Below are 22,816 nucleotides of genomic sequence, written 5' to 3' on the forward strand. Positions count from 1 at the left end.
GTATTGAGTGCGCATGTGCACATCCCGGAGTGCCCGCCCCTAGCTTCAGCGCCCGCACGAGGCTCCGCGTTTATTGACAACCTGGCCCCGCCCACCATGCCTTCTCAACTTCAGGAAAACCATTGGACGGCATCGAAGGGGGGGCGGGCCTTAGCTTGGGCTCGTCCTACCCGAGGTCCACGGGCCCTAAAGCACTGAGACTCGGGTGAGGTTGTCCTCTTCTTTGCCTGTTTACCTGTTACAGAAACAACTACGATGAAGCGATCAGAGTAGATTTTGGGAAGCCAGATTGTTTTATCCATCCGTCTATGTGTCCTAGCGACCGTAGGACTGGTAGCAGGCGGTGTGTTGGCAGGGCCGTCCTGGCGTTTGAGTCACACTTATGAAGGGGCAGCCCCCGTTGTCGCCGAGGAGGGGTCGGATCTTAGAGGGGTTGTTAGCTAACATGGCGGTGGTGACAGCTGCGGCGAGAGTCCTGGGATCAAGTAGAGGCCTGGGCCAGGATGGCCTACTGCTCTTGCGGCGGCTTGGGGTTCGGGGGCTGGCTATATCTGTGAGTACCTGGGGCACCTGGAGTTTTCCACAAGGGGGAATGGGGTGCCATCGCTGTCTTGAGAGTGTGGGGTACGTGCAGGGAGTGAAGGCAGGGCTGTCACAGAAGGGACAGGGGCTGGGAAAACCACTCGGAGAGGACACACCAGGGAAGAACTTCCACTTCTTTTGGAGAGGAAAAACAGGCAGCTCATTTGTGGGTCCCGAGGGAGGGAGACAACTTGGAGGGAGGGAGGAGGTTTCCTCCTTGGTTGCCCGTCCATCCCCCGGGGAGGCCGCTTGGAGGGACCTGCGAGGAAGGCGAGACCTTTCTGCTCAGGGCTTGGAGAGTGAAAGGGGAAGACGTTTTGCTCGGTAAAAATCTCTTCTTCAAACGGAAGAAAAGAGAGACCAGGTTCCCCCTTCACGGGCTTTGGCAGTGCCCTGTATTTCTTTGCTCCTTTGCTGCAGTTCTCATTATAAAACGAATTGCAGAAAAATATCGTTTGATCCTGTGTCCCCTGATGAATGCCAGGGTACGGGCCTTGTCTGTTTTGGTCACTCTACAGACGAGATGATCAGTAAACATTTGTTGAATTAATAAGGCGAGAGAGGTCCAGACAGGGCACTTTGCCCACATTTCTTAGAAACGCTTGAGAAATGCCTGGTTTCTTGTCAAAAGGGTTAGAATCCCTTTAGGTTGATGCTGCTAACGGGAGGCTCACCCAACAGAAATCTAGTTGGAAGCCTCTGTTTAGAGGGAGAGAGGCAGTCGGCTGCTGAAGAGCTATGAACTAAAATTTCACAGCTGAGAGAAAAGTGGTTCAGAAGGTGGGTTCTGAAGCTAGGCTTCGTGGGTTCATATCCCTAATTGGCCACTTTCCAGCTGTGTAGCCTTGGGCAAGGGACTGCTCTCTCTGCACCTAATTTCCTCCTCTGTAAAATGGTAACAGTGGCCACCTCATAGGGTTGTTGTGAAAATTAAATAAAGTGCCAGGAACTGGATCTGGCATATGATAAAAGATATAGGAACATTAGCCACTATTGAAAGTGAGGGTGGAGGGAAGGGACAGAAATTCACCTTCAAGATGTGGAGAAGAAAGGCGGTGACTTTGTGGGGGCCGGGATTGGTGACGGCCCTGGAGGGAAATCTGTCAAGATCTTGTGGGGTTGGATCTGACACTCTGATCCCCAATTTATAAGGAAGGGAAGATAGAATCTGTGGGAAGAAGCCCTAGGCAGGGGGAGCGACAGGGGAGGAAGGTGAAGAGGATGGGCCAGGAGTGAGGTCTGGGAGGAGCTTGCTGGTTGCAGCAGGTTGCTGAGGGAGGAGCCAGGTGGGGCAGTGTCCTGCCTTTTTGTTGTCTTCTCTCCCTTTTTTTGGAGCAATCAGATCTTCTACAGCTAATCTCAGTCCTAGGAGCCCATTGGTTGTGCCAGTGGGGTGGAGGGGACTGGGGTGGGAATCTGGAAAGGTCATTTATGGCTGGCCTCCAGGCTCAGTCTCCTTGCTGCCCTTCTCTCTTGGCTCCCCTCCTTCATTTTTTGGGGGTGGGAATGGTGGGAGGAGGAGGTCTTTCAGAATCCCTACTTTTTATTTCTATATATTTTTAATTTATTAGAGTCCTTGTTTTTTCTTCCTTACTTTTATTTCTCCCACTTATTCTTTCTAAGATTAAAAGGATACTTCCCCCCAGTACGTAGTTGTATATTTTAGTTATAGGTCCTTTTAGTTGTGGCATGTGAGACTCCGCCTCAGCATGGCCTGGCAAGTGGTGCCATGTCCGTGCCTAGGATCTGAATCAGTGAAACCTTGGGCCACCAAAGTGGAGCATGTGAACTTAACCATTTGGCCACGGGGCCGGCCCCCAAAAATGACACTTTTTTTGGTGTGGAGGGAGGGCGTAGTATCATTTAGTCGAAGAATATTTTAGACCAGAGCTGTTTGGTGGAACTTTGTGCAATGATGGAAATGTTCTTTATCTGCGCTGCCCAGTCCAGTAGCTACTGAGCGCTCGACCTGTGGCTTGTGCCACTGAGGAACTGAAGTTTTTATTTTACTTAATTTTAAGGAATTTCAATTTAAATAACTGGGGCCGGCCCGGTGGCGCAGCAGTTAAGTTCGCACGTTCCGCTTCGGCGGCCCGGCGTTCGCCAGTTCAGATCCCGCGTGTGGACATGGCACCACTTGGCAAGCCATGCTGTGGTAGGCGTCCCACATATAAAGTAGAGGAAGATGGGCACGGATGTTAGCTCGGGGCCAGTCTTCCTCAGCAAAAGGAGGAGGATTGGCAGCAGATGTTAGCTCAGGGCTGATCTTCCTCAAAAAAATAAAAATAAATTTAAATAACCGTAAGTGGCTTGTGGCTGCCATATTGGTTGGTGCAGTGTTAGCCAGTCAAGGTGAAGCCAAGAGATAGTGCCTTGGGGGAAGGTCAGGAGGCTGTCCTGTAGTGGGACAAGATTGGGTTGTCGGTTGGGAGGAAGGATAGGCTGCCTTACTTCTTCCCTGCCTGCTTGCTCCTCTTTTCCCCAGGCCGTTTACTGAACACCATGATGCCCTGGAGGCATTTGCCTGATTTCGCCCTCCCTCCCGCTCCAGTTGCTAGCAGATGTTTTAGTGCGCAGGGAGAAGAGAAGGAAGGAAACTCGATTGTCAAGCAGTCTTCATTGGGTTTCTCAGCTACCACCCCAAGAAGCAAGTGGGGCCTCGCCTTAACTCCCCCTTCTCCAGGAAGCTTGTCCTTATGCTCCACCAGATGCTGGCTAGTGAAAGGTTCCTCCGAGAGCTGCAGCAGATGCCTTAGACCTGTCTCACCAAAAGCTTGTCAAGTAGAAATTCTTATTTTTTTCACAAGGGGATGCAGGTTTATGGGGACTGTCTCCTGCCCAGGTGACATAGCTGGATGCGGACAGAGCTAGGATTTAAACACACCCAGTTTAGCTCTGGAGTCCCTCATCCTACCCTGCCCTGTGGTTAACCACTGAACTATCCTGCCTCCTCTGAGATCACCCCTCTTAATTGTAACTTGTGTGTTCAGTGTTTGTCATCCATCCCTTCCTGTTGTCTCCGGTCCTCAGTTAAGGGCCTGATTTGGAGCAAATATTCAGTATCTAGCTGTTTGACAACAATAATTGTCAAATACACTTGTTAGCTACTCGTATTTATCAAGCATTTATGTGCCAGGCACTGGACTGAGCACTGTATACATATCAACTCGATTAATCTTCATGACCGCCAGTGAGATAGGTACTCACACCACCCTCAGTTTACACACGAGGAAACTGAGGCTCAGTCAGCTTTAGTCACACAGCCAGGGGGCAGCGGTCTGTTGGGAGTCTGTGCCCTTAGCCTTGGCTCCACAGGGAGTCGCTCTACGAGAGGCCATGCCACTACCTGCTGGGCAGACCGGACCACCCAGAGCAGGCCTCTCTGTTTCCTGTGTGGTGGGAGAGGATGTGGCTTCATGCTTTGTGTAAATCTGTACAGCTTCTGCCCTTGTAAGTCACTGGCCACTGGGACAAATGCACCTTCCCACCAGAAACAAGAAAAGATAGGTGAAGTCGCATCCTTCCTCTGCCGGCATTTTACCACTCACCCTTAATGGAGTGTTTCCTCAGGGCCCCAGCTCATTGAATCAGCACAGTAACCCTGGGCTAGGTACCATGGGCATCGCTATAGGCCCAGGAAAGAAGGGGCACGGCCAAGGCCCAACTACAGTGTGTGGGATGTGCCAAGGTGCTCTGATGGTAACTCTCTAGCCTCCAGAGGCAGGATCCTGCCCTGATACCTGGTTGGTTCTGAGCCCTGTGACCGTGTCCTGACTCCTGCTGGTCCCTGGCCTACCCTCCTAGAGCCCCTCCCCAGACTGCAGCTCTTGTCCTGTTCTGCCGAGGTCTCCCCAGGCCTCAGTCTCCCCCTGGAGTGTCTGCTGGGGCCATGGTCTGAAAGTACAATCCAGAGCATGGGACAGTCATTCCTTCTTCCTAATCCTCTTTTTCCTTCTTCCTCCTGAGGTGTCGGGCATGTTTCTTTTTCTTGTTTCCGAACATTCCTAGATTTTACTTTTTTTCCCCTTCTACCAGTTTTTGAGCAGACAATATGTCCCATGCCTGTGCTGAACCCTCTGTGTCCCTTGTCTTACGAACTTTTCACGGCAGCCCTCTGCAGCCTTTTTGCAGATGAGGACATTCTGGGAGACAAAGTGTTTTGCAGAAGGCCATGCAGTGAGCTAAGAAACTGGAACCCAGGTCAGTCGGACTCCAAAGCTGTGAACTTCACCCCTCATCCATCCGTTTGTTCAGTAATTGCCTGTTGAGTGACCACTCTGTAAAGCGGCCTGGGCATGATCCCTGTCTTCCTGGAGCTTGTGATATGCGTGGGAGACAGACATGGACAAACGAATCCTCTAGGTGGATGGAGAGGTCTGCCCATGTGAGCGTGCAGAAGGGAGAATCCTGCTCTATAAAAGTTTGCTGCTTCCCTCACAGGCAGAGGGGAGTCTGCTGTGATGGTGTCAGGCCTGGGCCTGCCCTGCCATTGGGGCTGTAATTTCCTTTATTTCTTCACAACCACAAATGCAGATAAACGTGTCCGTCTAGCTCCTCCCCCGCTGGAACCTTGAACGGCTACTTCACTGCAATTAAAGGTGGGAGGGAGGGGAACACACTTGAGCACACACATGTGAAACCCAGCTCATGGCAAACCTGGTCATTTTCCTTTAGCTCCTATGGGAAGTGAAGCCACAATTACTGAGCTAAGAGCAGTGTGGTGACTGGTGAGGAGTAAAGATGTAGACGTGTGAAGACGGGACCAGCAGTGGCAGTTGGGGTTAGGAGCATGGGTTTGGGGTCTAGATGTCAGCTCTGTCCAGATTTGAAGCCCAGTCCTGACTTAATTGTTTCTTTTTAGCTCTGTGACCTGGTGCACGTTACTTTACCTCCCTGAACCTCAGTTTTGTTATCTACTCAAAGGCAGTAGTTAAGAGTGTCTGTCTCACAGACATGCTCTGAGGACGCAGTCCGACTGTGCATGCCGAGCTCAGCCTGACACTGATTCAGGCACGTGCTGAATCAAGGGGAGCTGTTGCAGTCCTGAGGCCAGTTCAAGTTTAGTTCAAGGGCAAGAAAGCAAATCCGTTCACATCCTATTGTGCACGTAGGCTTCTCTTGGACTTTCCCAGCCAAGCCTCCTCTGATCCAAGGAGGTGTGAGCTCCCCACAGGACTCCTCCAGCCACTCTGATCTCCTTCCAGGTTCCACAAGAGACACACCTTTTGCCTTTTGTATGTTCTGTTCCCCTGGCTTCAAATGTTCTTTCCCTGACTCTTAGATGTCCTTTAGGCCTCAGCTATCACATCACTTCCTCAGAGAAGCCTGACCCTCTTTCCGCTCTTCCATGGCTTCTCCCAGGAGAATATGGATCACCTTCATCGGTACCTGTTCAACATCTGTCTTGCCTGCTGCATCTCTTAGGTCCCCAGATCTCAGCACAGGGCTTGGAACGAAGCAGGTACTCAAATATTTGTTGAGCAAGTCAGTCTGGGTTGGTGGAGGGAGTTAGAACTGCAGTGGAGAGGGCATTGAAGTGTGTGGAGCATTTGCCAGGTGATGGGGGAAGAGGCGTTCTAGTAAAGAGGTGAGAGCAGGGACATGATGGGAGAAATAATAATCAACATTTTTTTGACCATTTACTATACGACTCACAAGTACTCTGCTAGCCATTTTATATGCCTGATCTCGTTTAAGCCTCACAAAATTCCCATGAGGTGTTCTCTGTTCTACAGATGAGAAAGGAGAGACTTGGAGAAGGGAAGTCGCTTTCTGTGGTCAGCCAGCAAGGGGTTCGAATCCAGGCAGACTGACCCTTAAGAGCTCACAGACTTAATCTCTATTCTGGGTGGCCTCTGTGGTAGGTATGGGGTCAGTAAAGAGCCCATCTGGCTGACTCAAGGACACTGTGCAGAGGTGACTGTGGCACCAGTAGGAGATTGAGAGAGAGGGTGTCTGTGGCCAGACTGAGGAGGCCCTGAATGCCAGGGTGAAGAGTTTGAGTCTTTGATAAAAACAGCTACCAGTTCTTGAGCTACTTGCCACTTTATTGAGTCATTTAATCTTTATAATCCTGTGGGATAGGTACTATTATTTTCACCCCAATTTTACAGATGAGGACTTGAGATGCAAAGAAGTTCTAGTAACTTTACCAAGGTCACACAACGAGCAAGTGGGGGAGCTGGGATTCAAATCGTGTTTGTCAGGCCCAAGAGTCCACTGGGGCTGTGGTGTCTTAACCATCAGGCAATACTGCCTGCCACTGTGGGGTTGAGCCAGTGGAACCTCTGCTGCTCAGGATGCATGTGTCTCCCCCTCCCCCTGCCCTGTCTCCCCAGCACCCCCAGAGGCAGCAGCAGCGCTTCTCGTCCTTGGATGACAAGCCCCAGTTCCCAGGGGCCTCAGCGGAGTTTATAGACAAGCTAGAGTTCATCCAGCCTAATGTCATCTCTGGGATCCCCATCTACCGCGTCATGGACCGGCAGGGCCAGATCATCAACCCCAGCGAGGACCCCAATGTGAGAGGCTTCCCCCAACCGCCCCTGCCTCCCATGCTCAGGTCCTTTGTCCATGTCCCTTCTGGTCCCAGCTGCCCCACGTCTCTCTGTGCCTCCATCTGCAGCTGCCCCAGGAGAAGGTGCTCAAGTTCTACAAGAGCATGACACTGCTCAACACCATGGACCGCATCCTCTACGAGTCCCAGCGGCAGGTGCGTGAGGACAGGCTTGCGGGGAGGAGGATGGGGGTCTTGGAATTACCTGAAGTCCCCTTACCTGTGTTTGGGCCAAAAATCAGCTCCTAAGGTGGAGAGAGTAGAATGGAGATCCTTTGTCTTGGGGTCCTTAGAATTCTTGGGGCTCCGGAGGAAGAGTGTGGGAGCGGTCCTGCCCACAGGCAGAAGGATGGACTAGATCACTAAAACACCTACTGTGTGCTAGGCTGGGGGCTTAGCTGTGCTGGGAGAGGGCAGGCTGGGGAAGACCTGTTGGCTCTTCCTCTCAGAAGACAGGGTGACCCTTGGGGCTTCCCAGAGTGCCCATGTCAAATGTACTGTGATCCTCAGCAGTGTTAGCATCAGCGTACAGAGACCGAGTCAAAGCAGTGTCAACAGAGGGAATTTGTTGACTCAAATAACACCAAGTTCACAGGGGCCTGTTTCAGGCACAGCTGGATTCAGGGGGCTCAAAAGATGTCATCAGACCTCTTTTCTCTCTCCAAGTGTCTTTTCTCCTCTTGTTTGCTTGGCTTCCTTCATTCATAAGTAGCAGTGTTTTCAAGAAGCTCTGGGCTCCTGGAGAGGTGGCAGAGAAAGGGCTCAGGGCACAGGCTCCGGAGCAAGACTGTGTGATTAAAGTCCTCACTCTGCTCCTTTCTGGCTCTGCAGCCTTGGGAAAGCTGCTTAACTTCTCAGTGCCTCTGCTTTCTTGTCTGTACCTGCTTCATGAGATTGCTCAAGGATTGATGGTGGCATATGTAATGGCCTTAAGAACAGTGAAACTGGGATTAGCCAGCACACAATGAGTACTAGCTATTACTCAACATGACCCTACCAGCCTTGCAATTATTATCCTTTCTACTTAGTGGTGGAAAGAGAAACTATTAGGTCTGGTTCCTGTTGTTCCAGCAAAAGGCCCAGGGCTGATGCTCAATGGCCAGGCTTTGGTCACAGACCCCACCTGAACCAGCCCCTGTGACTGGCCAGACCCGGGCCATGTGCCCATCTCCAGGAACCAAGGGAATAGAGGAGTGGAGTCTGTGACCCCAGGCCATGTAGACTGCGAGCAAGGGCGTGAGTTCCTGTTAGGAAAGGGGGAAGAGTGTCAAGCAGGCAGGCCCTCAGATGTTCACCACCCCTGCTGGCTTAGGAGGCGGGTGGCCTTGGGAATCTGCATTTGTATCAAGCCCCCAGGTGCTCCCATGTGGACCCCATGTGGACTAAAGCGTGAGGCCCCCTGGCCTAGCAGATAATACTGAGCAGATTCAGGCAAACAGCTTGTAGGAATGCTCTGTCTCACCTTCCCAAGTTAGGGTTGTGTCTCCACTCTGCCCAGAAACTTCCCTTGGCTGCCACTGTCCTCAGGATCAACTCCACCCCTTCCTGTCCACCCCATCTCCCATTCCAGGTGGCCTCAGCAATCCACTTCCCTCCCCACAGCCTCAACACCAGGCCAGGCCTCTCCCACCCTCTCTCCACGTGCCTACGCTTGTTCCTGCCCCTGCACTGGCATTACCAGTGGGCTTTGGAATCAGATGGACATGGGTCCAATCACAGTGGTGACCTTGGGCAGATGATTTTTTTGTCTCTGTCTCAGTTTCCTAAGTGTATTGAAAAAAATGGGGATAATAAGAGAACCCACCCTACTGGGTCGAGGGAGGAATTCTGTGAGACCCAGCATGGAAAGTCCCTGGCCCATTGGCTGACACAGAGGAAGCCCTCAATAAGATCAACTCATCCATCAAAGTTCAGCCTACGTTAGCTAGGATTATGTTTAGCTGTATGTAACAGACCTACCCTCCCCCCCAAAAACCCCCACAAATCCCAACAAAAATAAAAGCAGTAACCTAAACAGAGTAACGGTTTTTTTTCTTGCCTAAGAGAAATGTGGAAACAGGTGGTCTGGGGCTGGTATGGTGGCACCATGATGTCACTGGATACCCAGCGTTGGCTTCTAGCCTTGAGGGCCCCTAATGAGCCAAATGGCTGCTCGAGCACCCTCCATCCCATCTCATTCCAGGCAGGAAGCAGAGGGAATGTGGAAGGTCAGGTGTGACACATCCCAGTTATTTCCCCAAACCCACCTTTATAGAACTTTCCAGGCGCTCCCACCCAATAACACCTGCTCACATTTCATTGGTCACTCCTAGCTGTAAGGAGACTGAGAAATGCGGTCTTTTAGTCTGGGCAGTTGCTGCCTGTGGTAGAATGAGGGCTCTGTAAGCAAAGAGGAAGGGGGAGAGGATACTGGGTAGGCAACCAGTGACTTCTGCCGCTAGTCCAGGTGCTGGTTCCTGAGCGTGCCCCTCTCAGGCTCCTCCCCACACCAACCTTACAGCGTGCCAGGCCCTCAGCACCCAGCATCTGCCCACTCACTTGGCACTGGAAGGTCAATTAACTTTTAATTGGCTCCCCACCTAGAAGAAAGCATTATTCATCTGGTTCCCCCACCGTGACAGAAAGCCAGGCCTGCAGAACACATGAGGAGGCAGAGGGTGTCCCACAGGTGCCAGCCTGGGCTCTGTGTTTCACTTCACACACAGTCCTGGGGAGCTCATTTCCATCTCTATGCCAGGGTCTCCCCAAATCTCCAGCTAGACTTTGTCTGTGAACCCCAAATCTGCTTGGCTTCTCACCCTGCGTGTCCCACACCAAATTCACCCTGTCCGGTCTTGACCTTGGCATCTTCCTCCCAGACCTGCTCCTCTTCCTCCTTTAGGCCATTTCTCAGCAAAGGGTGCCACCATCCACCCGTCTGCCCCAATTGGAGACATGCATCTCATCCATGCCTTCTCCCTCCCCCTTCCTATCACTTTGTTCCCTCTCATTTACTCTGTCCCAAGATATTTAGTTAGAAATCCATTCTGCTGCTCAGCAACACCATCAGGACCCAGACTCCCTATCTTTTGCTTCACTGTCATGGGCAAGTTGGTTTCATCCTATGCCTGTTGCCTCATGTTCACAAGATGGCTGCCACAGGTCCAGGCTTCATAGCTATGTGTAGGGCAGGAAGAAGGGCTGGCACCAGCTGTAGTGGTCTCTTAGTAAGAAAGCAAAAGCAGACTTTAACTTAAGTCTCTGACTAGAATTGTGTCCCGTGGCTGCCTTTGGCTGTAAGGGAGGCTGGGAACCTAATGTTTAGCTTTTCCAGGTTCTGGGGTTGGGGGTGCTCAGAAGGGATTGGCCTGGGCACCCGTGTAGCCAGCCAGCAGGGTCTGCCACTCCCTGACATTACTGTCTCTGCTTCTTAAGACTCTTAACTGTCCTCTTCTCTCCCTGCCTCCCACCACTAGCCAAGCCTAGTCGTTACCCACTCACCTGGCTTGTTGCACGTACTCCTGTCTCCTCCATTCATTTCCCACATGGCAGCCTGAGAGACATTTCTGAAACATCGCTCCCCTGAGGAGAACCAGCTGCAGGTTGCCACCACTCTCAGGGTGAAATCTAGATGTATGATCCTCTGCTTTACCTGAGCACTGCCTCTCTCTCCCAGCTTATCTTTCCCCAGCCCTCCCACTTCATGTCCCAGCCCTTCTGGCCTTGTGGCCTTTAGTGTTCTCTCTGCCTGGAAACCTCCACCGCCCCTGCCTTTGCTCAGCTTTGGCATTTCTTCCCGATGCCCCTCCGTGGTGGGGCAGATACCTCCTCACAGCTCCCACCACACAGCCCTATCACTCTGGCTCTGACCAGTCTGGCAGTGCCTCCGAGAAGCAGGACCCCCAGTGTGGCCTGGCCTGGAGCTGGCCTTCAGGAAGTATCTGTTGACTGACTGAGTCATCAGAAGTTGGTCGGGATTTGGATGGTTCTTTCATTGCCCAGCATAACTGAGCCGAGGCCTCTGGGCCCCCTCCACCCCCAGGGCCGGATCTCCTTCTACATGACCAACTATGGCGAGGAGGGGACACACGTGGGGAGTGCAGCAGCCCTGGACAACACGGACCTGGTGTTTGGCCAGTACCGGGAGGCAGGTATGTCTGCCTATGGCCTGGCCCTGAGGAGCAGGTGCCAGATACCTGGGTCTGTGGTCTCCATTGAGGCAGGTCAGGCCCAATCCCCCTGGTGTGGTGGCAAGGCCCATATCAGTTATCCCGTGTGCTCTTCCAGAAGCGGCATGATGCCAAGGAGGTCTGAGGAGCTGAAGGAAGAACTTTCCGAGCAAGAAAGAGCCAAACCAAGGACAGGAGTCTGGAGGGGGTGCACTTCCCCTCTCAGGAGGCCAGGCAGTGTTGGGGCTGAGAGCCTGTGCTAACTGTTCCATGCTCTGCTGCATACTAGTTGTCAGATTTGGCCAAGTCACTTTCCTTTTCTGAGCCTCAGGTTTTTCATCTCCACAATAGAGGTTCTGATGGTGTTGCAGCCCCTGCCTGGTAAGGTTGCTGGAAGCATGCAGTGAGATCAGCCCTAGCTGTGAGTGTGGCATGCACTGTGGGCCCCTGTCCACACTGTTCAGGGCTCTCCTTGCCTCTCCAGGCTTCATGTCCCTCTGGGAGCAGAAGCAGATGGAGGGCTGGCAGGTCCCAGCCAGGGAGCTGGCTAACTTCTGAGAGAATGAGTGAGAGGAAGGAAGGATCAAAGACTAGGAATGAAGAGGATCGTGAGCATGAAGGAGTGACTGGAGTGAAGGAGTTAGCCTGGGCAGCTGTGAGTGGGGGGGGTTCCAGAGTGGTTGTTGGTCTGGGGGCCCTGCAAGGGAGCCACCCTATGGGGGTGCCAGGGAGGCAAAGCTTGACCCTTCCTCTTAGGTGCTGCCCGATTGTGGGCAAGTTGTCTAACTGCTCCTTGCCTCAGTTTTCTTATCTATCATGGGAGATGGAGAACCTCCCAAGACGATTGTTGAGGGGCTTCATGGGGCAGATGATGCAAAGCCTTTAGCAGAGGGCCTGGCATGGGGTAAGCACTCAGGAGAGGCGATGTGACTGGAGCCTCTCACCCTGGGACAGCTCGTCAGCAGGGAGGCAGGGCCTGGCTGGGCTGGCTGTCCAGGTTCCTCTTTGGACCAGCCTGGCATTCCAGTCTACTCTCTATCTGCTCCCCTCTCAGCTGCCCAAGAACCTTCTCCTCCTACATGCTGTAGGAGGACAGGCCCTGTGATATCTGTGGTTCAGCGTCATTAGCAAAGAAGATGAGATTTCCCCCGATACTCGGCCACAAGCCAGGCCCCAGCTAGATTTGCTGAGCAATTTCCACCTGTTTTTGCTGAAAGAGTCTCTCTGGTGCAGGCTCCAAACAGGGCCAGGTGAAGGTCCTGGGAATCCTAGGTGGCAGCTGGGCTCTCCACATAGGGCTGTTTGGGCCCCGGCTGGCTGCCCCCGCAGGAGTGAGCCCTCCTGCACTGAGGGTCGGTAGAAGGCCCTGCGTCTGGGCAGCTGCAGAGGGTGCTCGTGCAGAGTGAGGACATGAGTCAGACCCCACACCCCAGCCCTGACTGAGCAGCCACTCACCTCGCTGACTCTCGGTCTCCCACCTGTGGCATAGGGAGAACAGGGGTGCTCAGAACAATAGCTAGCACTCACAGAGCTCTTGAACACCAAGATGCTGTTCTCAGTGCTGGAAGCAGTGGAGGCTCTGTCTTTCACCTTGCAGCAGAGCTGAGGTCCCTCCCCAGGGTCCCACCAGATGGTGCTGCTTCGGGGAACCCCCCACCAGCCATATGAGGGGGACATCACGGTTGCCTGTCAGAGCCAGGTGGTAGAAAGCTGAGTCAGAGAGCTGCAGCCATGGGGTTCCCTTTGATGGTGAGGTAGGCATCCACTGGAGGTTTTGTGTGAAGAAAGGGTTTTAGTGCCATAAACAGGTTTGAATATTTCCTCTCTAGTCCGAAAGTTGTGAGCTAGTGGCTTGTACTTTTATTTGGTTCATATGATGATTTTGTGAGTAATTTAATTAGTTGAAACATTTAAAAATCATAAAAAAAAAAAAGCAAGCTAGATTTCTGCCTTTTTTTTGAAAAACTGGACCTTCTGGCCTCCCTGGGCGCAGTCATTTGGTCCGAACAGCATTCTCCCTGGTCCCTGTAAGCATCCGGATTTGCCTCCCTTGCTCTAGTCCAGCTCCCTTAGTGTACAGACAGGGGAATGGGAGCCCGGGCAGGAAGGGTGTTACCCCAAGAGCCCCTCGGGGTTGGTCTGCCCCACGGCACCTCCTACCAGGCTAACTGCTGCCTCCTCCCTACCCAGGTGTGCTGATGTATCGGGACTACCCCCTGGAACTGTTCATGGCCCAGTGCTACGGCAACGTGAGTGACCTGGGCAAGGGGCGCCAGATGCCCGTCCACTATGGCTGCAAGGAGCGCCACTTTGTCACCATCTCCTCTCCACTGGCCACGCAGATCCCTCAGGGTGAGGATGCACACCCTGGGCCTGGTTCGTGCACACCAGTGTAGTACCCCTGTGCTAGCCCCAGCCCTTCTCCATCCCTTCTGGGGAACTTCCTTGTTGGTGACACAGTCAAGAGTGCTGGTGCGTGCTCCAGACTTTTAAGACATCTCTTGTCTGGGACCCTTCAGAGGAGGGCTCTGGTGGTGTCCTTACCCGTTTGGCAGGCTTGAGCCGCTATGACCACACTCTTAATTTCCCACACTTGCACGCACCCCATTTGTCCACTCAGAGACACAGCCAACTGCATGTGACTGAGTGTGGACCAGGTTCCTTGCTAAAGGTCACTCGGCGGGTAGGGGGAAGAGCACGGACTCAAATCGTGGACTGGGTGGCTACAGAGTCTGGGTTCTTGACCCCGACCCTGCTCTGCCTCACCCTTGCAGTCCAAGTCCCCTGAAGCTTACTCTGGAAGCCCACAATGCTTAGAGCAGTCGGTGTGACCTCAATGAAAGGTGACTGCTTGGGAAGCAGACCGACCAGGGGCCAGGCCTGTGCCCACACAGCTCAGAGACCCTGGAACCAGACCTTCCTCCTTGCCCTCTGGTGCCTGCAGTTGGCTGAGGGTCAGTGTGGGCTTCAGCACCCTCTGCTCCTGGGCAGCCGAGAGCCATGAGTTGATGGTCAGAGTGCCTGGCACGGCGTTAGGCCCCGTGCATGTTCGCTCATTGTGTTCTGTTTGGAAACAAGGAGCAGTTCATGCCTCTGAGGTGGGAGGTGGACAGGGCATCTTTCTGAGAGGATGTGACATTTTCACTGAAGGTAGGTAGGATTTTTTAAGGCGGGGCTCTGGCCCTAACCTTCCATTTGTGTGACCATTAAGTCACTCATTCAGCAAATGTCCAGTGTTGGTGCTGTGTGCTGGGTGCCATTCTAGGTGCAGTGAACCAAGAGACAAACAAAACCCAGCTCTGCTGGTGCTGCAAGATGCAGGCGTCAGATGGAGGAGTAACACACAGCGTATATCAGGGGTGATAAGTCCCACAGGGAAAATAAAGCAGCGAGGGACTGGTATGTCATGGGAGCAGGTGGGTGACATTGCAGTACAGATCAGGAGGTGAGGGAGCCATGCAGGGATCTTGAGGCAGGTACCTGCTTCATGTGTTTGAGGCGCAGGCGCAGGGAGGAGCCCAGTGGGGCAGGGTGGAGGGTGGTGGAGAGAAGTCAGAGAGATGGGGGAGGGGTGCAGATCTGCTGATCTGGAGGCACTTTGACTTTTACCCAGAGTGGAATGGGAGTGGGGGAGGGGAGTCATCGCTGTGGACTGACTTGGCCTGACTCACATTTTAAGAGGCCTCTGGCTGCCAGGTTGGGGTGGGAGAGCAAGGGCCAGTGAGGAGGCTGCTCCGGAACTCAGGCAAGAGGGGCAAGAGGTGCCAGTGCGTGACCAGGGTGAGGTGGGGAGGGGTCAGGTTCTGGCTCTCATTTGTAGGTGGAGTAGTGGGGAATGACAGAAAGTTAGAAGTCAGAGATGATGCTGAAGATTTTGGCCTGGGCAGTTGGAAGACTGGCGTAGGGGTCGGAGGGCAGGTTCTGGGGGAATAGTCAGGAGGTCAGGCATTTTCTTCCCCCTCACAGCCTGGCAAAAGGCAGCCTGAGCCCCAGAGCCATGGGTTGGTGTGTGGGGTGCATGTGTGAGTGTGAGTGTGGGGTGAGTGTGTGAGGTGTGTATGTCTGTGTGTGGGGTGCCATGTGTGAGTGTGTGTGGGGTGTGTGTGGGGTGAATGAGTGTGGTGTGTGCGAGTGTGTGGGATGCATGTTGGTGTGAGCGTGCGCGTGTCTCTGCTCTTGCTCACCACCCTCTCACTCCCTGCAGCGGTGGGGGCGGCCTACGCGGCCAAGCGGGCCAATGCCAACAGGGTCGTCATCTGTTACTTTGGTGAGGGGGCGGCCAGTGAGGGAGATGCCCACGCCGGCTTCAACTTCGCCGCCACCCTCGAGTGCCCCATCATCTTCTTCTGCCGGAACAACGGCTATGCCATCTCCACACCCACTTCTGAGCAGTACCGCGGGGATGGCATCGGTATGGGCCCTGCCTGCTTTGTCTCCCCCCGGCACCCCCCCCACACCCCTGCCCTCTTCCTGTTCCCCTCCTGTGGTATCTGGCACAAGGTAGGTCTCAGGGACAGTGAACAGAGTGCTGCTCTGTTTGCTCTCCTCTCCTCACTTCCTGCTCTCCCCACTCCCTGCTCATCATCCTCATCTGAGCCCTGGGGCCTGACCTGCCTTCTCCCTGTCCCCACAGCGGCTCGAGGCCCCGGGTATGGCATCATGTCAATCCGCGTGGACGGCAATGATGTGTTTGCTGTGTACAACGCCACCAAGGAGGCCCGGCGGCGTGCCGTGGCAGAGAACCAGCCCTTCCTCATTGAGGCCATGACCTACAGGTGCCTGCCTCCCCCGGATCTCCCCCCAGCCTTGACAGCCAGAGTCTTTAACATCTCCCCCACATTGGTCACTCTCCCCAATGCATGACCCCATTGCCGCACATTGTGTTCCCTTCCTTGCCTTTATTCCATTTCCACCCCTTCTCCCCTAGTCTACCCTCTTCCCTCCCGACCACCCCTGAGGCCCCACTCTCATCCTGGGCCCCTTCTCCCTTGACAGGATCGGGCACCATAGCACCAGTGACGATAGCTCAGCGTACCGCTCTGTGGACGAGGTCAATTACTGGGACAAGCAGGACCACCCCATCTCGCGGCTGAGGCACTACCTGCAGAGCCGTGGCTGGTGGGATGATGAGCAGGAGAAGGACTGGAGGAAGCAGTCTCGTAAGAAGGTGAGGGCCTCCCTCTGGGAAACCAGTGCGCCAGGGGGTGTGTTCTGGGGTGCAGCGTTGTGGAGAACCCCGGAAGGATGGAAAGTCTGGAGCTTGGGGGACACTGAACTGGGAGACTTGGGGGTAACCCCAGTGATGTCTCTAAGTGGCCAGGCTGCCTGGGCACATGCCCCTCTGCCATATCCTAGCTCTGTGGCCTTGGCGCCGTGTCTGCCCTTTGCTCCCTTATCTCTGAAGAGGGGTACTGGGGTATCCATTTCAGAAGGTTGTGTGAGGATTAGGTGACTTAATCCATGTGCAGTGTAAGCACCCTGCGTGCAGTGTAAGAGTCAGCACTCTGCCCTCCTTGGCCCTGTCATAGCTGCAGGAAGTAGAGCCCAGTGGCAAAGGCAGACCCTGGCGTCAGGCAGATGGTGCGGCCCCTAATGACATCATCATGGGCACATCCCTTCTCTGTGCCTCGGTTTCCTCATTTCTAAGCTGCCTGCTTCCTAGGGCTGCTGAGAGACTGAAATTATTCTGTACACTTAGTACAGTGCCTAGTCCTGCTAAGGATGGAGAGGCCTAGGGTTTGGGGGACACCGATATGGGGTATTAGTTTCACCACAGTTATGATGATCATCCCCATTGTCCAGATGGGAACAAAGGCTTTGGGGTTAACCCTTTGCCGAGACCCCACAGGTAGGAGGCAGGGCCCTGGGTGAGAGGCTGACTGCTTGTTCACCATCCTGTGCCCCACAGGTGATGGAGGCCTTTGAGCAGGCTGAGCGGAAGCCGAAGCCCAACTTCAGCCTGCTCTTCTCAGATGTGTATCAGGAGATGCCCGCCCAGCTCCGCAAGCAGCAGGAGTCCCTGGCCCGTCACCTCCAGACCTATGGCGAGCACTACCCCCTGGACCACTTCGAGAAGTGAGGCTTGGGGCTGGCCCGGTGGTGCAGCGGTTAAGTTCGCACGTTCCGCTTTGGCGGCCTGGGGTTTGCCGGTTCGGATCCCTGGTGTGGACGTATGCGCTGCTTGTTAAGCCATGCTGTGGCAGGCATCCAACATATAAAGTAGAAGAAGATGGGCATGGATGTTAGCTCAGGACCAGTCTTCCTCAGCAAAAAAGAGGAGGATTGGCGGCAGATGTTAGCTCAGGGCTAATCTTCCTCAAAAAGAAAAAAAAAAAAAAGAGAAGTGAGGCCTGCTCACCTACCCCCACCCACCTCAGCTATGCTGAGAGGAAGTCCCATGCTGAGTGGTGGAGGGAGCTGACACAATGCAAGCCCCTTCTCCAGCCAGCTCCCTCCAAAATACTCAGGGGCCAGGGCAGTGCCTGAGACAGTAACAGGGAGTGGGTCCTGCTCACTGTCCCTGCTCCTCCAAGCTGTTACATTGGGGCGGGGGCTCTGTCAGCCCCCTCTTCATCTGTTGTTACAGTGCCTTCTCCCCGGGGCTGGGTGAGGACGCCTCCAGGACTGGAAGCCCACCCGGGCTGGGGGTGGGTGTGGCAGGTCAGCCTGTGGAACTTCCTCAGAGTGAGAGGCGGTCAGCAGGTAGTGAATAAACTGTCTCTGCATTTGGCTCTGTGCCACCTCCTGTCTCTGTTTCCTGGAGTTTTGGAGGTGAGGAGTCCAGAATGACTGGTTTCGGACCACTCCCTTTTTCTCCACTTTACATAAATGAGGCCAAGGCCATTGAAATATCTGTTTCCCTTAGAGACTTGCACGCTGGAGAGTAAGCTTCAGCAGACAGGATGGGGGTGGGAGTCCTCCACAGATGGTTTCCTGCTCTCCCATAGAACGGGGCAAGCCTGGTGTCCCGCTAGGTGACCAGTAGGCCGTTGGAGCTGGCCCTGCCCAGTCAGGGTGGGGAGGGTGTCTAGTGGGAAGGTCAGGGTGTGGCTGAACTCTGCTTTTTCCACTTCTCTGGGGCCCCACACATGCAAAGACAACTCGAGGCCTCAGAGTGGGGAGTGCATATTTTTCAAAAATACAAGTAGACAAAAACAGTCTGCCACCTCTTGCTGCCCAGTCCCCTGGCCTGAGGGTGCCCAGGAGGAACTCAAGCAGCATGATTCCAGGACCTCCTCCCTCATACCAAAGCCTAGAAGGAGAGGTTGAGGAAGCAGCAGGCACCGAGGACGCCCCAGGCCAGGAGGCTCAGCACTGGAGTTGAGGGTCCCGCAGGTGTTTCCAGAGCCGGATGCTGTCCTGGGGGCTGAGGGGCCGCACCAACAGCAGGTCTCGGAGAGTGCAGGGGTCAGCAGTGCGGTCTGCTGGCCAGGCTGTGAGGAAGCCTTTGTGGGCCCTGGGCACCAGGCCCAGGGCCTGGAAACACAGGCCAGTGTAGACATCGTCGAAGGGGAAGGGTGCCACACGGGCCGCCGCCTGCAGCAGCCAGGGTGCCAGGCGCCCAGCGATGACGTAGCCACCCCCACTTGCGTAGGCTGGGTAGCCACCTTCGAAGAAGGACCCAGGCACGTAGAAGGGTCCTCCAGGCTTCCGGAGGGGCTTAGCCTGGGTAAAGACCTCACCCAGGTAGAGGCCTCGGGCCCAAGTGGGTGGCAGGGCCCGCAGGTGGTCCAGCAGGGCAGGAGTGTGCACGAAGGCATCATCCTGAGCTTGTAGGACAAAGCTCACGCCAGGGCAGTGGTGGTCCAGCCAGGCCAGCAGTAGCAGGTCCTTGAGCGTCTGGTTGAAGGGGACATCCAGGAAGTCCCAGAGCAGCAGGTCGCTGTAGCGGTGGCTCTCCCAGGCCACCAAGGAGCCTAGGTCAGGCCCCCCGTCACCCACTGGAGACCCCAGCAGGAAGAGTAGCCGGATCCCGGGAGCTGGACCACCCCACGTCTCCCTCACAGCCTGCCTTTCTGCAAAATGCCCTGGTTCCGACTTGACAGCCAACAGCAGGTAGGGGGCATCTGTATCTGTGCAGCTGGCCACTTGGCCACTGCCACCTCCAGGCAGCCACTGTGGGAAGCTCCGGCAGGCTGCTGAGAGCAAGAAGCGGCGGAGGTCCTCAGGGTAGGAGGTGAAGTCGGGGATCTCGGCAGCAGCAGCAGCCCCCCAAGCCCGGCAGTCCCCAGCCTCAGCACTGTCCCCACTGGGCAGGGCCCCCAACCGCCACTGCTGCTGGTTCCAGTAAGCCGAGGGCAGTGGGCCAGTCTGACCCAGACGGGCTGAGAGATTAGCTGGCAGGGTAGGCTCGGGGCTGGCTGGAGTGGGGCCCTGTGGGGTGTCCCGGGGTCCTGGGTAGGCCTTGCTAAGCTGTGACTCGGATGTCCACTCGATGTACACTTTGAGGCCCAAGAGTGTGAGCAGTGCTGACAGGCAGAGAAGGCATTTGGGGCAGCGCATGACCTGGCCCAGGGAAGGGGCGGTTGCAGGAGCTGCAAAGAAGCCATGCAGGCCTTTGGGGTGTGGAGAGGGCCCCCACAGTCCCCTCCAACCCCTGTAATGGCTTCTCACACCCAGGCCCTAAACCAGCCCTCAGCCAAGGACCTAACTCTTCCCTGTTCCTGGACCTAGGAATCCTTCCTCTAATCCCTTTCCAACACCCTCCTCTTTCCACTCTCAGCCCAACTCCTTCCACCTTCCTAGAAACCCCGGAAGTCTACCTATTTCTCACTCCATCCCAGGCACCAGGGACTCCGCTATTCCAATCCCCTCCACCCCCCAATTCGTCCCCCTCAGGGACTCAGGATCACTGGGGTCAGCTCCTTCCACCTTTATAGAAACCTAGCCTCCCTCGCCCCAACAATCCCCACCCCAGGGCCCGGGGAAGCAGGGATCTGCTCCCTCCTCTTTACCTCTGGGTCCGGCTCCCGCCAGCTCCGACACCCCAGGGCCTCTGGTCCAGCCCTTCCTTGGTGCCCTCCCTTCTGTCCTAGTCCGTGCGGTGGTGGTGTCGTTGTTCTCCAGCCCAGCCCAAGCAGTCCAGAGGGGCGGGGAGGGGAGGGGAGCAGGAGGCTGGGAGGGCCCCAGGGGCTGGGAGGGGCTGGGGCGGGGCTGAGGGAGGAGGGGAGGGAGGATGGGAAGGAGGAGGAGGGCAGGAGGCAGACCTGAGAGATGGGGCTGTGGCGTGTTAGGGCTGGTTTTCTGGTGAGACAGTGGGAAAGGTGCAGGGGTGGCTGCAGAGACAGACGGGGTCCCAGAGAGACCTGGGAGGGGAGAACAGGGGCCTGGGAGAGAGTGAGGCTGAGGGCCAAGCCTGAGCTTGGCTGGGTAGTGTTGGAATGGCCCAGGGATGGGCAGAGTCCTAAAGTGGCAAAGCCTGGAGGCGAGGGGCTGGCTCCTGGCCGCAAGAGGAGGTGGCGGTGAATGTGCTGAGAGGGAATGGGTTGGTCCTGCCAGATATGGGGAGGAAGGGTGTTGTGGCTGCCCAGAGTCAGGGTGGGGGTGGTGCAGGGGGCTGGTGAGGTGGAGGAGAGACAGACATTGTAGAGAAGGACATACAGCCATGGAGACCTCAGGGGGAGGCAGGGAGAAGAGAGAGGAGAGACAAGAGAGGGAGACTTAGGGAGGCAAAGAGGAGAGAGTTACAAGAAGAGAGATGGAGAGGACAGGGAAGGTGGAGAGACGCAGGAGGAGAGGGAAGTGGAGAGAGTGAGCAAGAGATCAGGGGTGGCTGGGAAGCCCCCGTGGGGGAGGGAAGAGAGATCTGGAGAGACTGGTGGAGGACTGTGGCAGAGAGGAGGGAGTCTGCGAACAGAGAGCCACCCTCGGAGAGGTGGGGAAGGGAGCCAGGAAGGAGCCAGAGCGGATGAGATGGACGGGGAAGGGGTGGGTGGAGGGGGAGCCAAGCCAGAGGGCAATAGAGGGTGACAGAATGGTGGCCCTGGGAGCCCTCAGAGCTGAGCTAACCCCTGCGTCTCCATCCCCTTTGGTGTCTGGGCTGTCTGCCCAGCACGACGGGAATCCGTCCCCACCCATCCCCCACTCCAGCTTGGGCTAGCCGCGCCCTGGGGCCCTGGCCCCGCCTACAGCTGCTCAGTGACTCTGGGAACACTCACATCCGGCCCCCTGGGATGAGAGGGTGTTTGCCTGTGTTTACACCCCTGCCCTCCCAGGCCTCTGCTGTTGAGGCTGCATTAGCTGTCTGGGGAGGCGGGCGGGTGTGGCCTCCTCATTCCAGACCTCCTGGAACCTGAGGTGGGACTCAGGGACCCCCCACTGAGGCCAAGCTGACCCCTTCACCCCACCTGGGGTTGGGGAGCGACTGTCCAGATTGTCTCAGGAACCCCATCTGTCAGCAGCAGCTGCTGATGATCTGTCGAGTGCCGAGATCCTCTGTCCCCGAGCACCCCAAGTTTGAATAATAGAGCCCATGGGACCAGCTGGGGGAAGAGTGCGGAGGAAGTGGTGCATGTGAATGGAATAAAAGCTAGAGGGACTAGGGCAGGGGCTTGAGCACCCCTGGAGGCTGGGGGTGGGGGTCAAGGCCCCTTGAGCGCTTCTGGTTCATCTCAGGTTCATGTCATCTAGGGGTGCAGAGGTTTTCGACCAGGGACAACAGTGCCTCTCGAGGGGAGGTTGGAAATCTCCGAGGGTACAGTTTCGGTTGCTGTGTGCATCATTCTGGGCCCAATCAGGAAGGAGAAACCACACAGCAATTGGAACAGGGTAATCTGAATATTGAGAATGATTCAAGAGGTGCCTTCTTGTGGAACCGAGGTGGGGGTGGATGTGTGGGTGGAACATGATCAGCCCAACCCCAAATTCCTGCCTCCCTAAGCCTTTGGATCCCCCTCTCCAGTTAACACCAGGGCAGTTCTGGCTTCTCGCCTCAGTAGCCCTAGGCCACTGCTGCGTCCAAGTTCCAGGCAGCCAACCAGGAAAGCTGTTAGAACCACTCCCGCTGCACTGGCTAACTTATTATAGCGACTCTCTAGTACGTGCCCTCGTACCAGTGAACTTGGTCCCATCTGGTATTCCATCTGCTCACCAGTCTAAGACCTTCAGAACCCACTCCTGCATGGGTCCCCAGGTCTCTGCCATACACATATTTGCAAGTCTTGTAATTTTTTCAGGGTTTAAGCTGTTCCCTCCTGGATCCTGGTGAGCACCTGTCCCTTGGAGCATGTTGAGATTTGACTCGAGGTATTTATGGGTCTAGTGACAGCAGGGGGTGCCTGTGATGAGTCTTAAGAATAGACACCCCCTTTCAGGGCATCTGCCTAGGTGAGGTCATCACAGGGTTTTCAAGCCCAGGAAGGCTGGTGGTCTCCTTAGATACTGGTAAGGGAGGCTCAGAGTGACTTGGGGGTTCGACATCATCTGTTTCCTCTGGGTCCAATCAGATGACCCCAGGCGATAGTTTGATTGTGATGCCACTGCCTGCTGTGGATTTCTGACATCCTTTCCCATTGCCAAGAAGCTCAGCGCAGTG

General features: G+C 55.3%; 2 protein-coding genes across 12 annotated transcripts; one reads left to right on the forward strand and one right to left on the reverse strand.

Annotated features, from left to right (window-relative positions):
• The first annotated feature begins 157 nt into the window (after positions 1-157).
• BCKDHA (branched chain keto acid dehydrogenase E1 subunit alpha) lies at positions 158-18,023 on the forward strand. Of its 10 annotated transcripts, none has more exons than XM_070557870.1 (10): positions 194-553; positions 5,875-6,043; positions 6,921-7,100; positions 7,205-7,291; positions 11,157-11,265; positions 13,474-13,659; positions 15,488-15,694; positions 15,917-16,058; positions 16,279-16,450; positions 17,192-18,023. In XM_070557870.1, the coding sequence occupies exons 2-10, from the start codon at positions 5,930-5,932 to the stop codon at positions 17,360-17,362; spliced, it is 1,368 nt and encodes a 455-aa protein (XP_070413971.1). In that variant the 5' UTR covers positions 194-553; positions 5,875-5,929; the 3' UTR covers positions 17,363-18,023. The 10 variants fall into 10 exon arrangements, with proteins under 10 accessions (XP_008535844.2, XP_008535845.2, XP_070413971.1 ...); XM_070557871.1 differs by having other exon boundaries at positions 13,474-13,635; XM_008537620.2 differs by having other exon boundaries at positions 406-553; positions 5,944-6,043.
• A 369-nt stretch (positions 18,024-18,392) lies between these two features.
• Positions 18,393-20,396, reverse strand: B3GNT8 (UDP-GlcNAc:betaGal beta-1,3-N-acetylglucosaminyltransferase 8). 2 transcript variants are annotated; one of them, XM_070557868.1, is made up of 2 exons: positions 20,238-20,396; positions 18,393-19,817 (listed from the first exon to the last, which is right to left on the reverse strand). In XM_070557868.1, exon 2 carries the CDS (start codon positions 19,783-19,785, stop codon positions 18,592-18,594), a length of 1,194 nt encoding a protein of 397 aa, XP_070413969.1. In that variant the 5' UTR covers positions 19,786-19,817; positions 20,238-20,396; the 3' UTR covers positions 18,393-18,591. The 2 variants fall into 2 exon arrangements, with proteins under 2 accessions (XP_070413969.1, XP_008535846.2); XM_008537624.2 differs by having other exon boundaries at positions 18,393-19,788; positions 20,238-20,386.
• Between the last annotated feature and the right edge of the window lie 2,420 nt (positions 20,397-22,816).

This window comes from Equus przewalskii, chromosome 9 (genome assembly GCF_037783145.1).
Source record: "Equus przewalskii isolate Varuska chromosome 9, EquPr2, whole genome shotgun sequence".
NCBI lineage: Eukaryota > Metazoa > Chordata > Mammalia > Perissodactyla > Equidae > Equus > Equus przewalskii.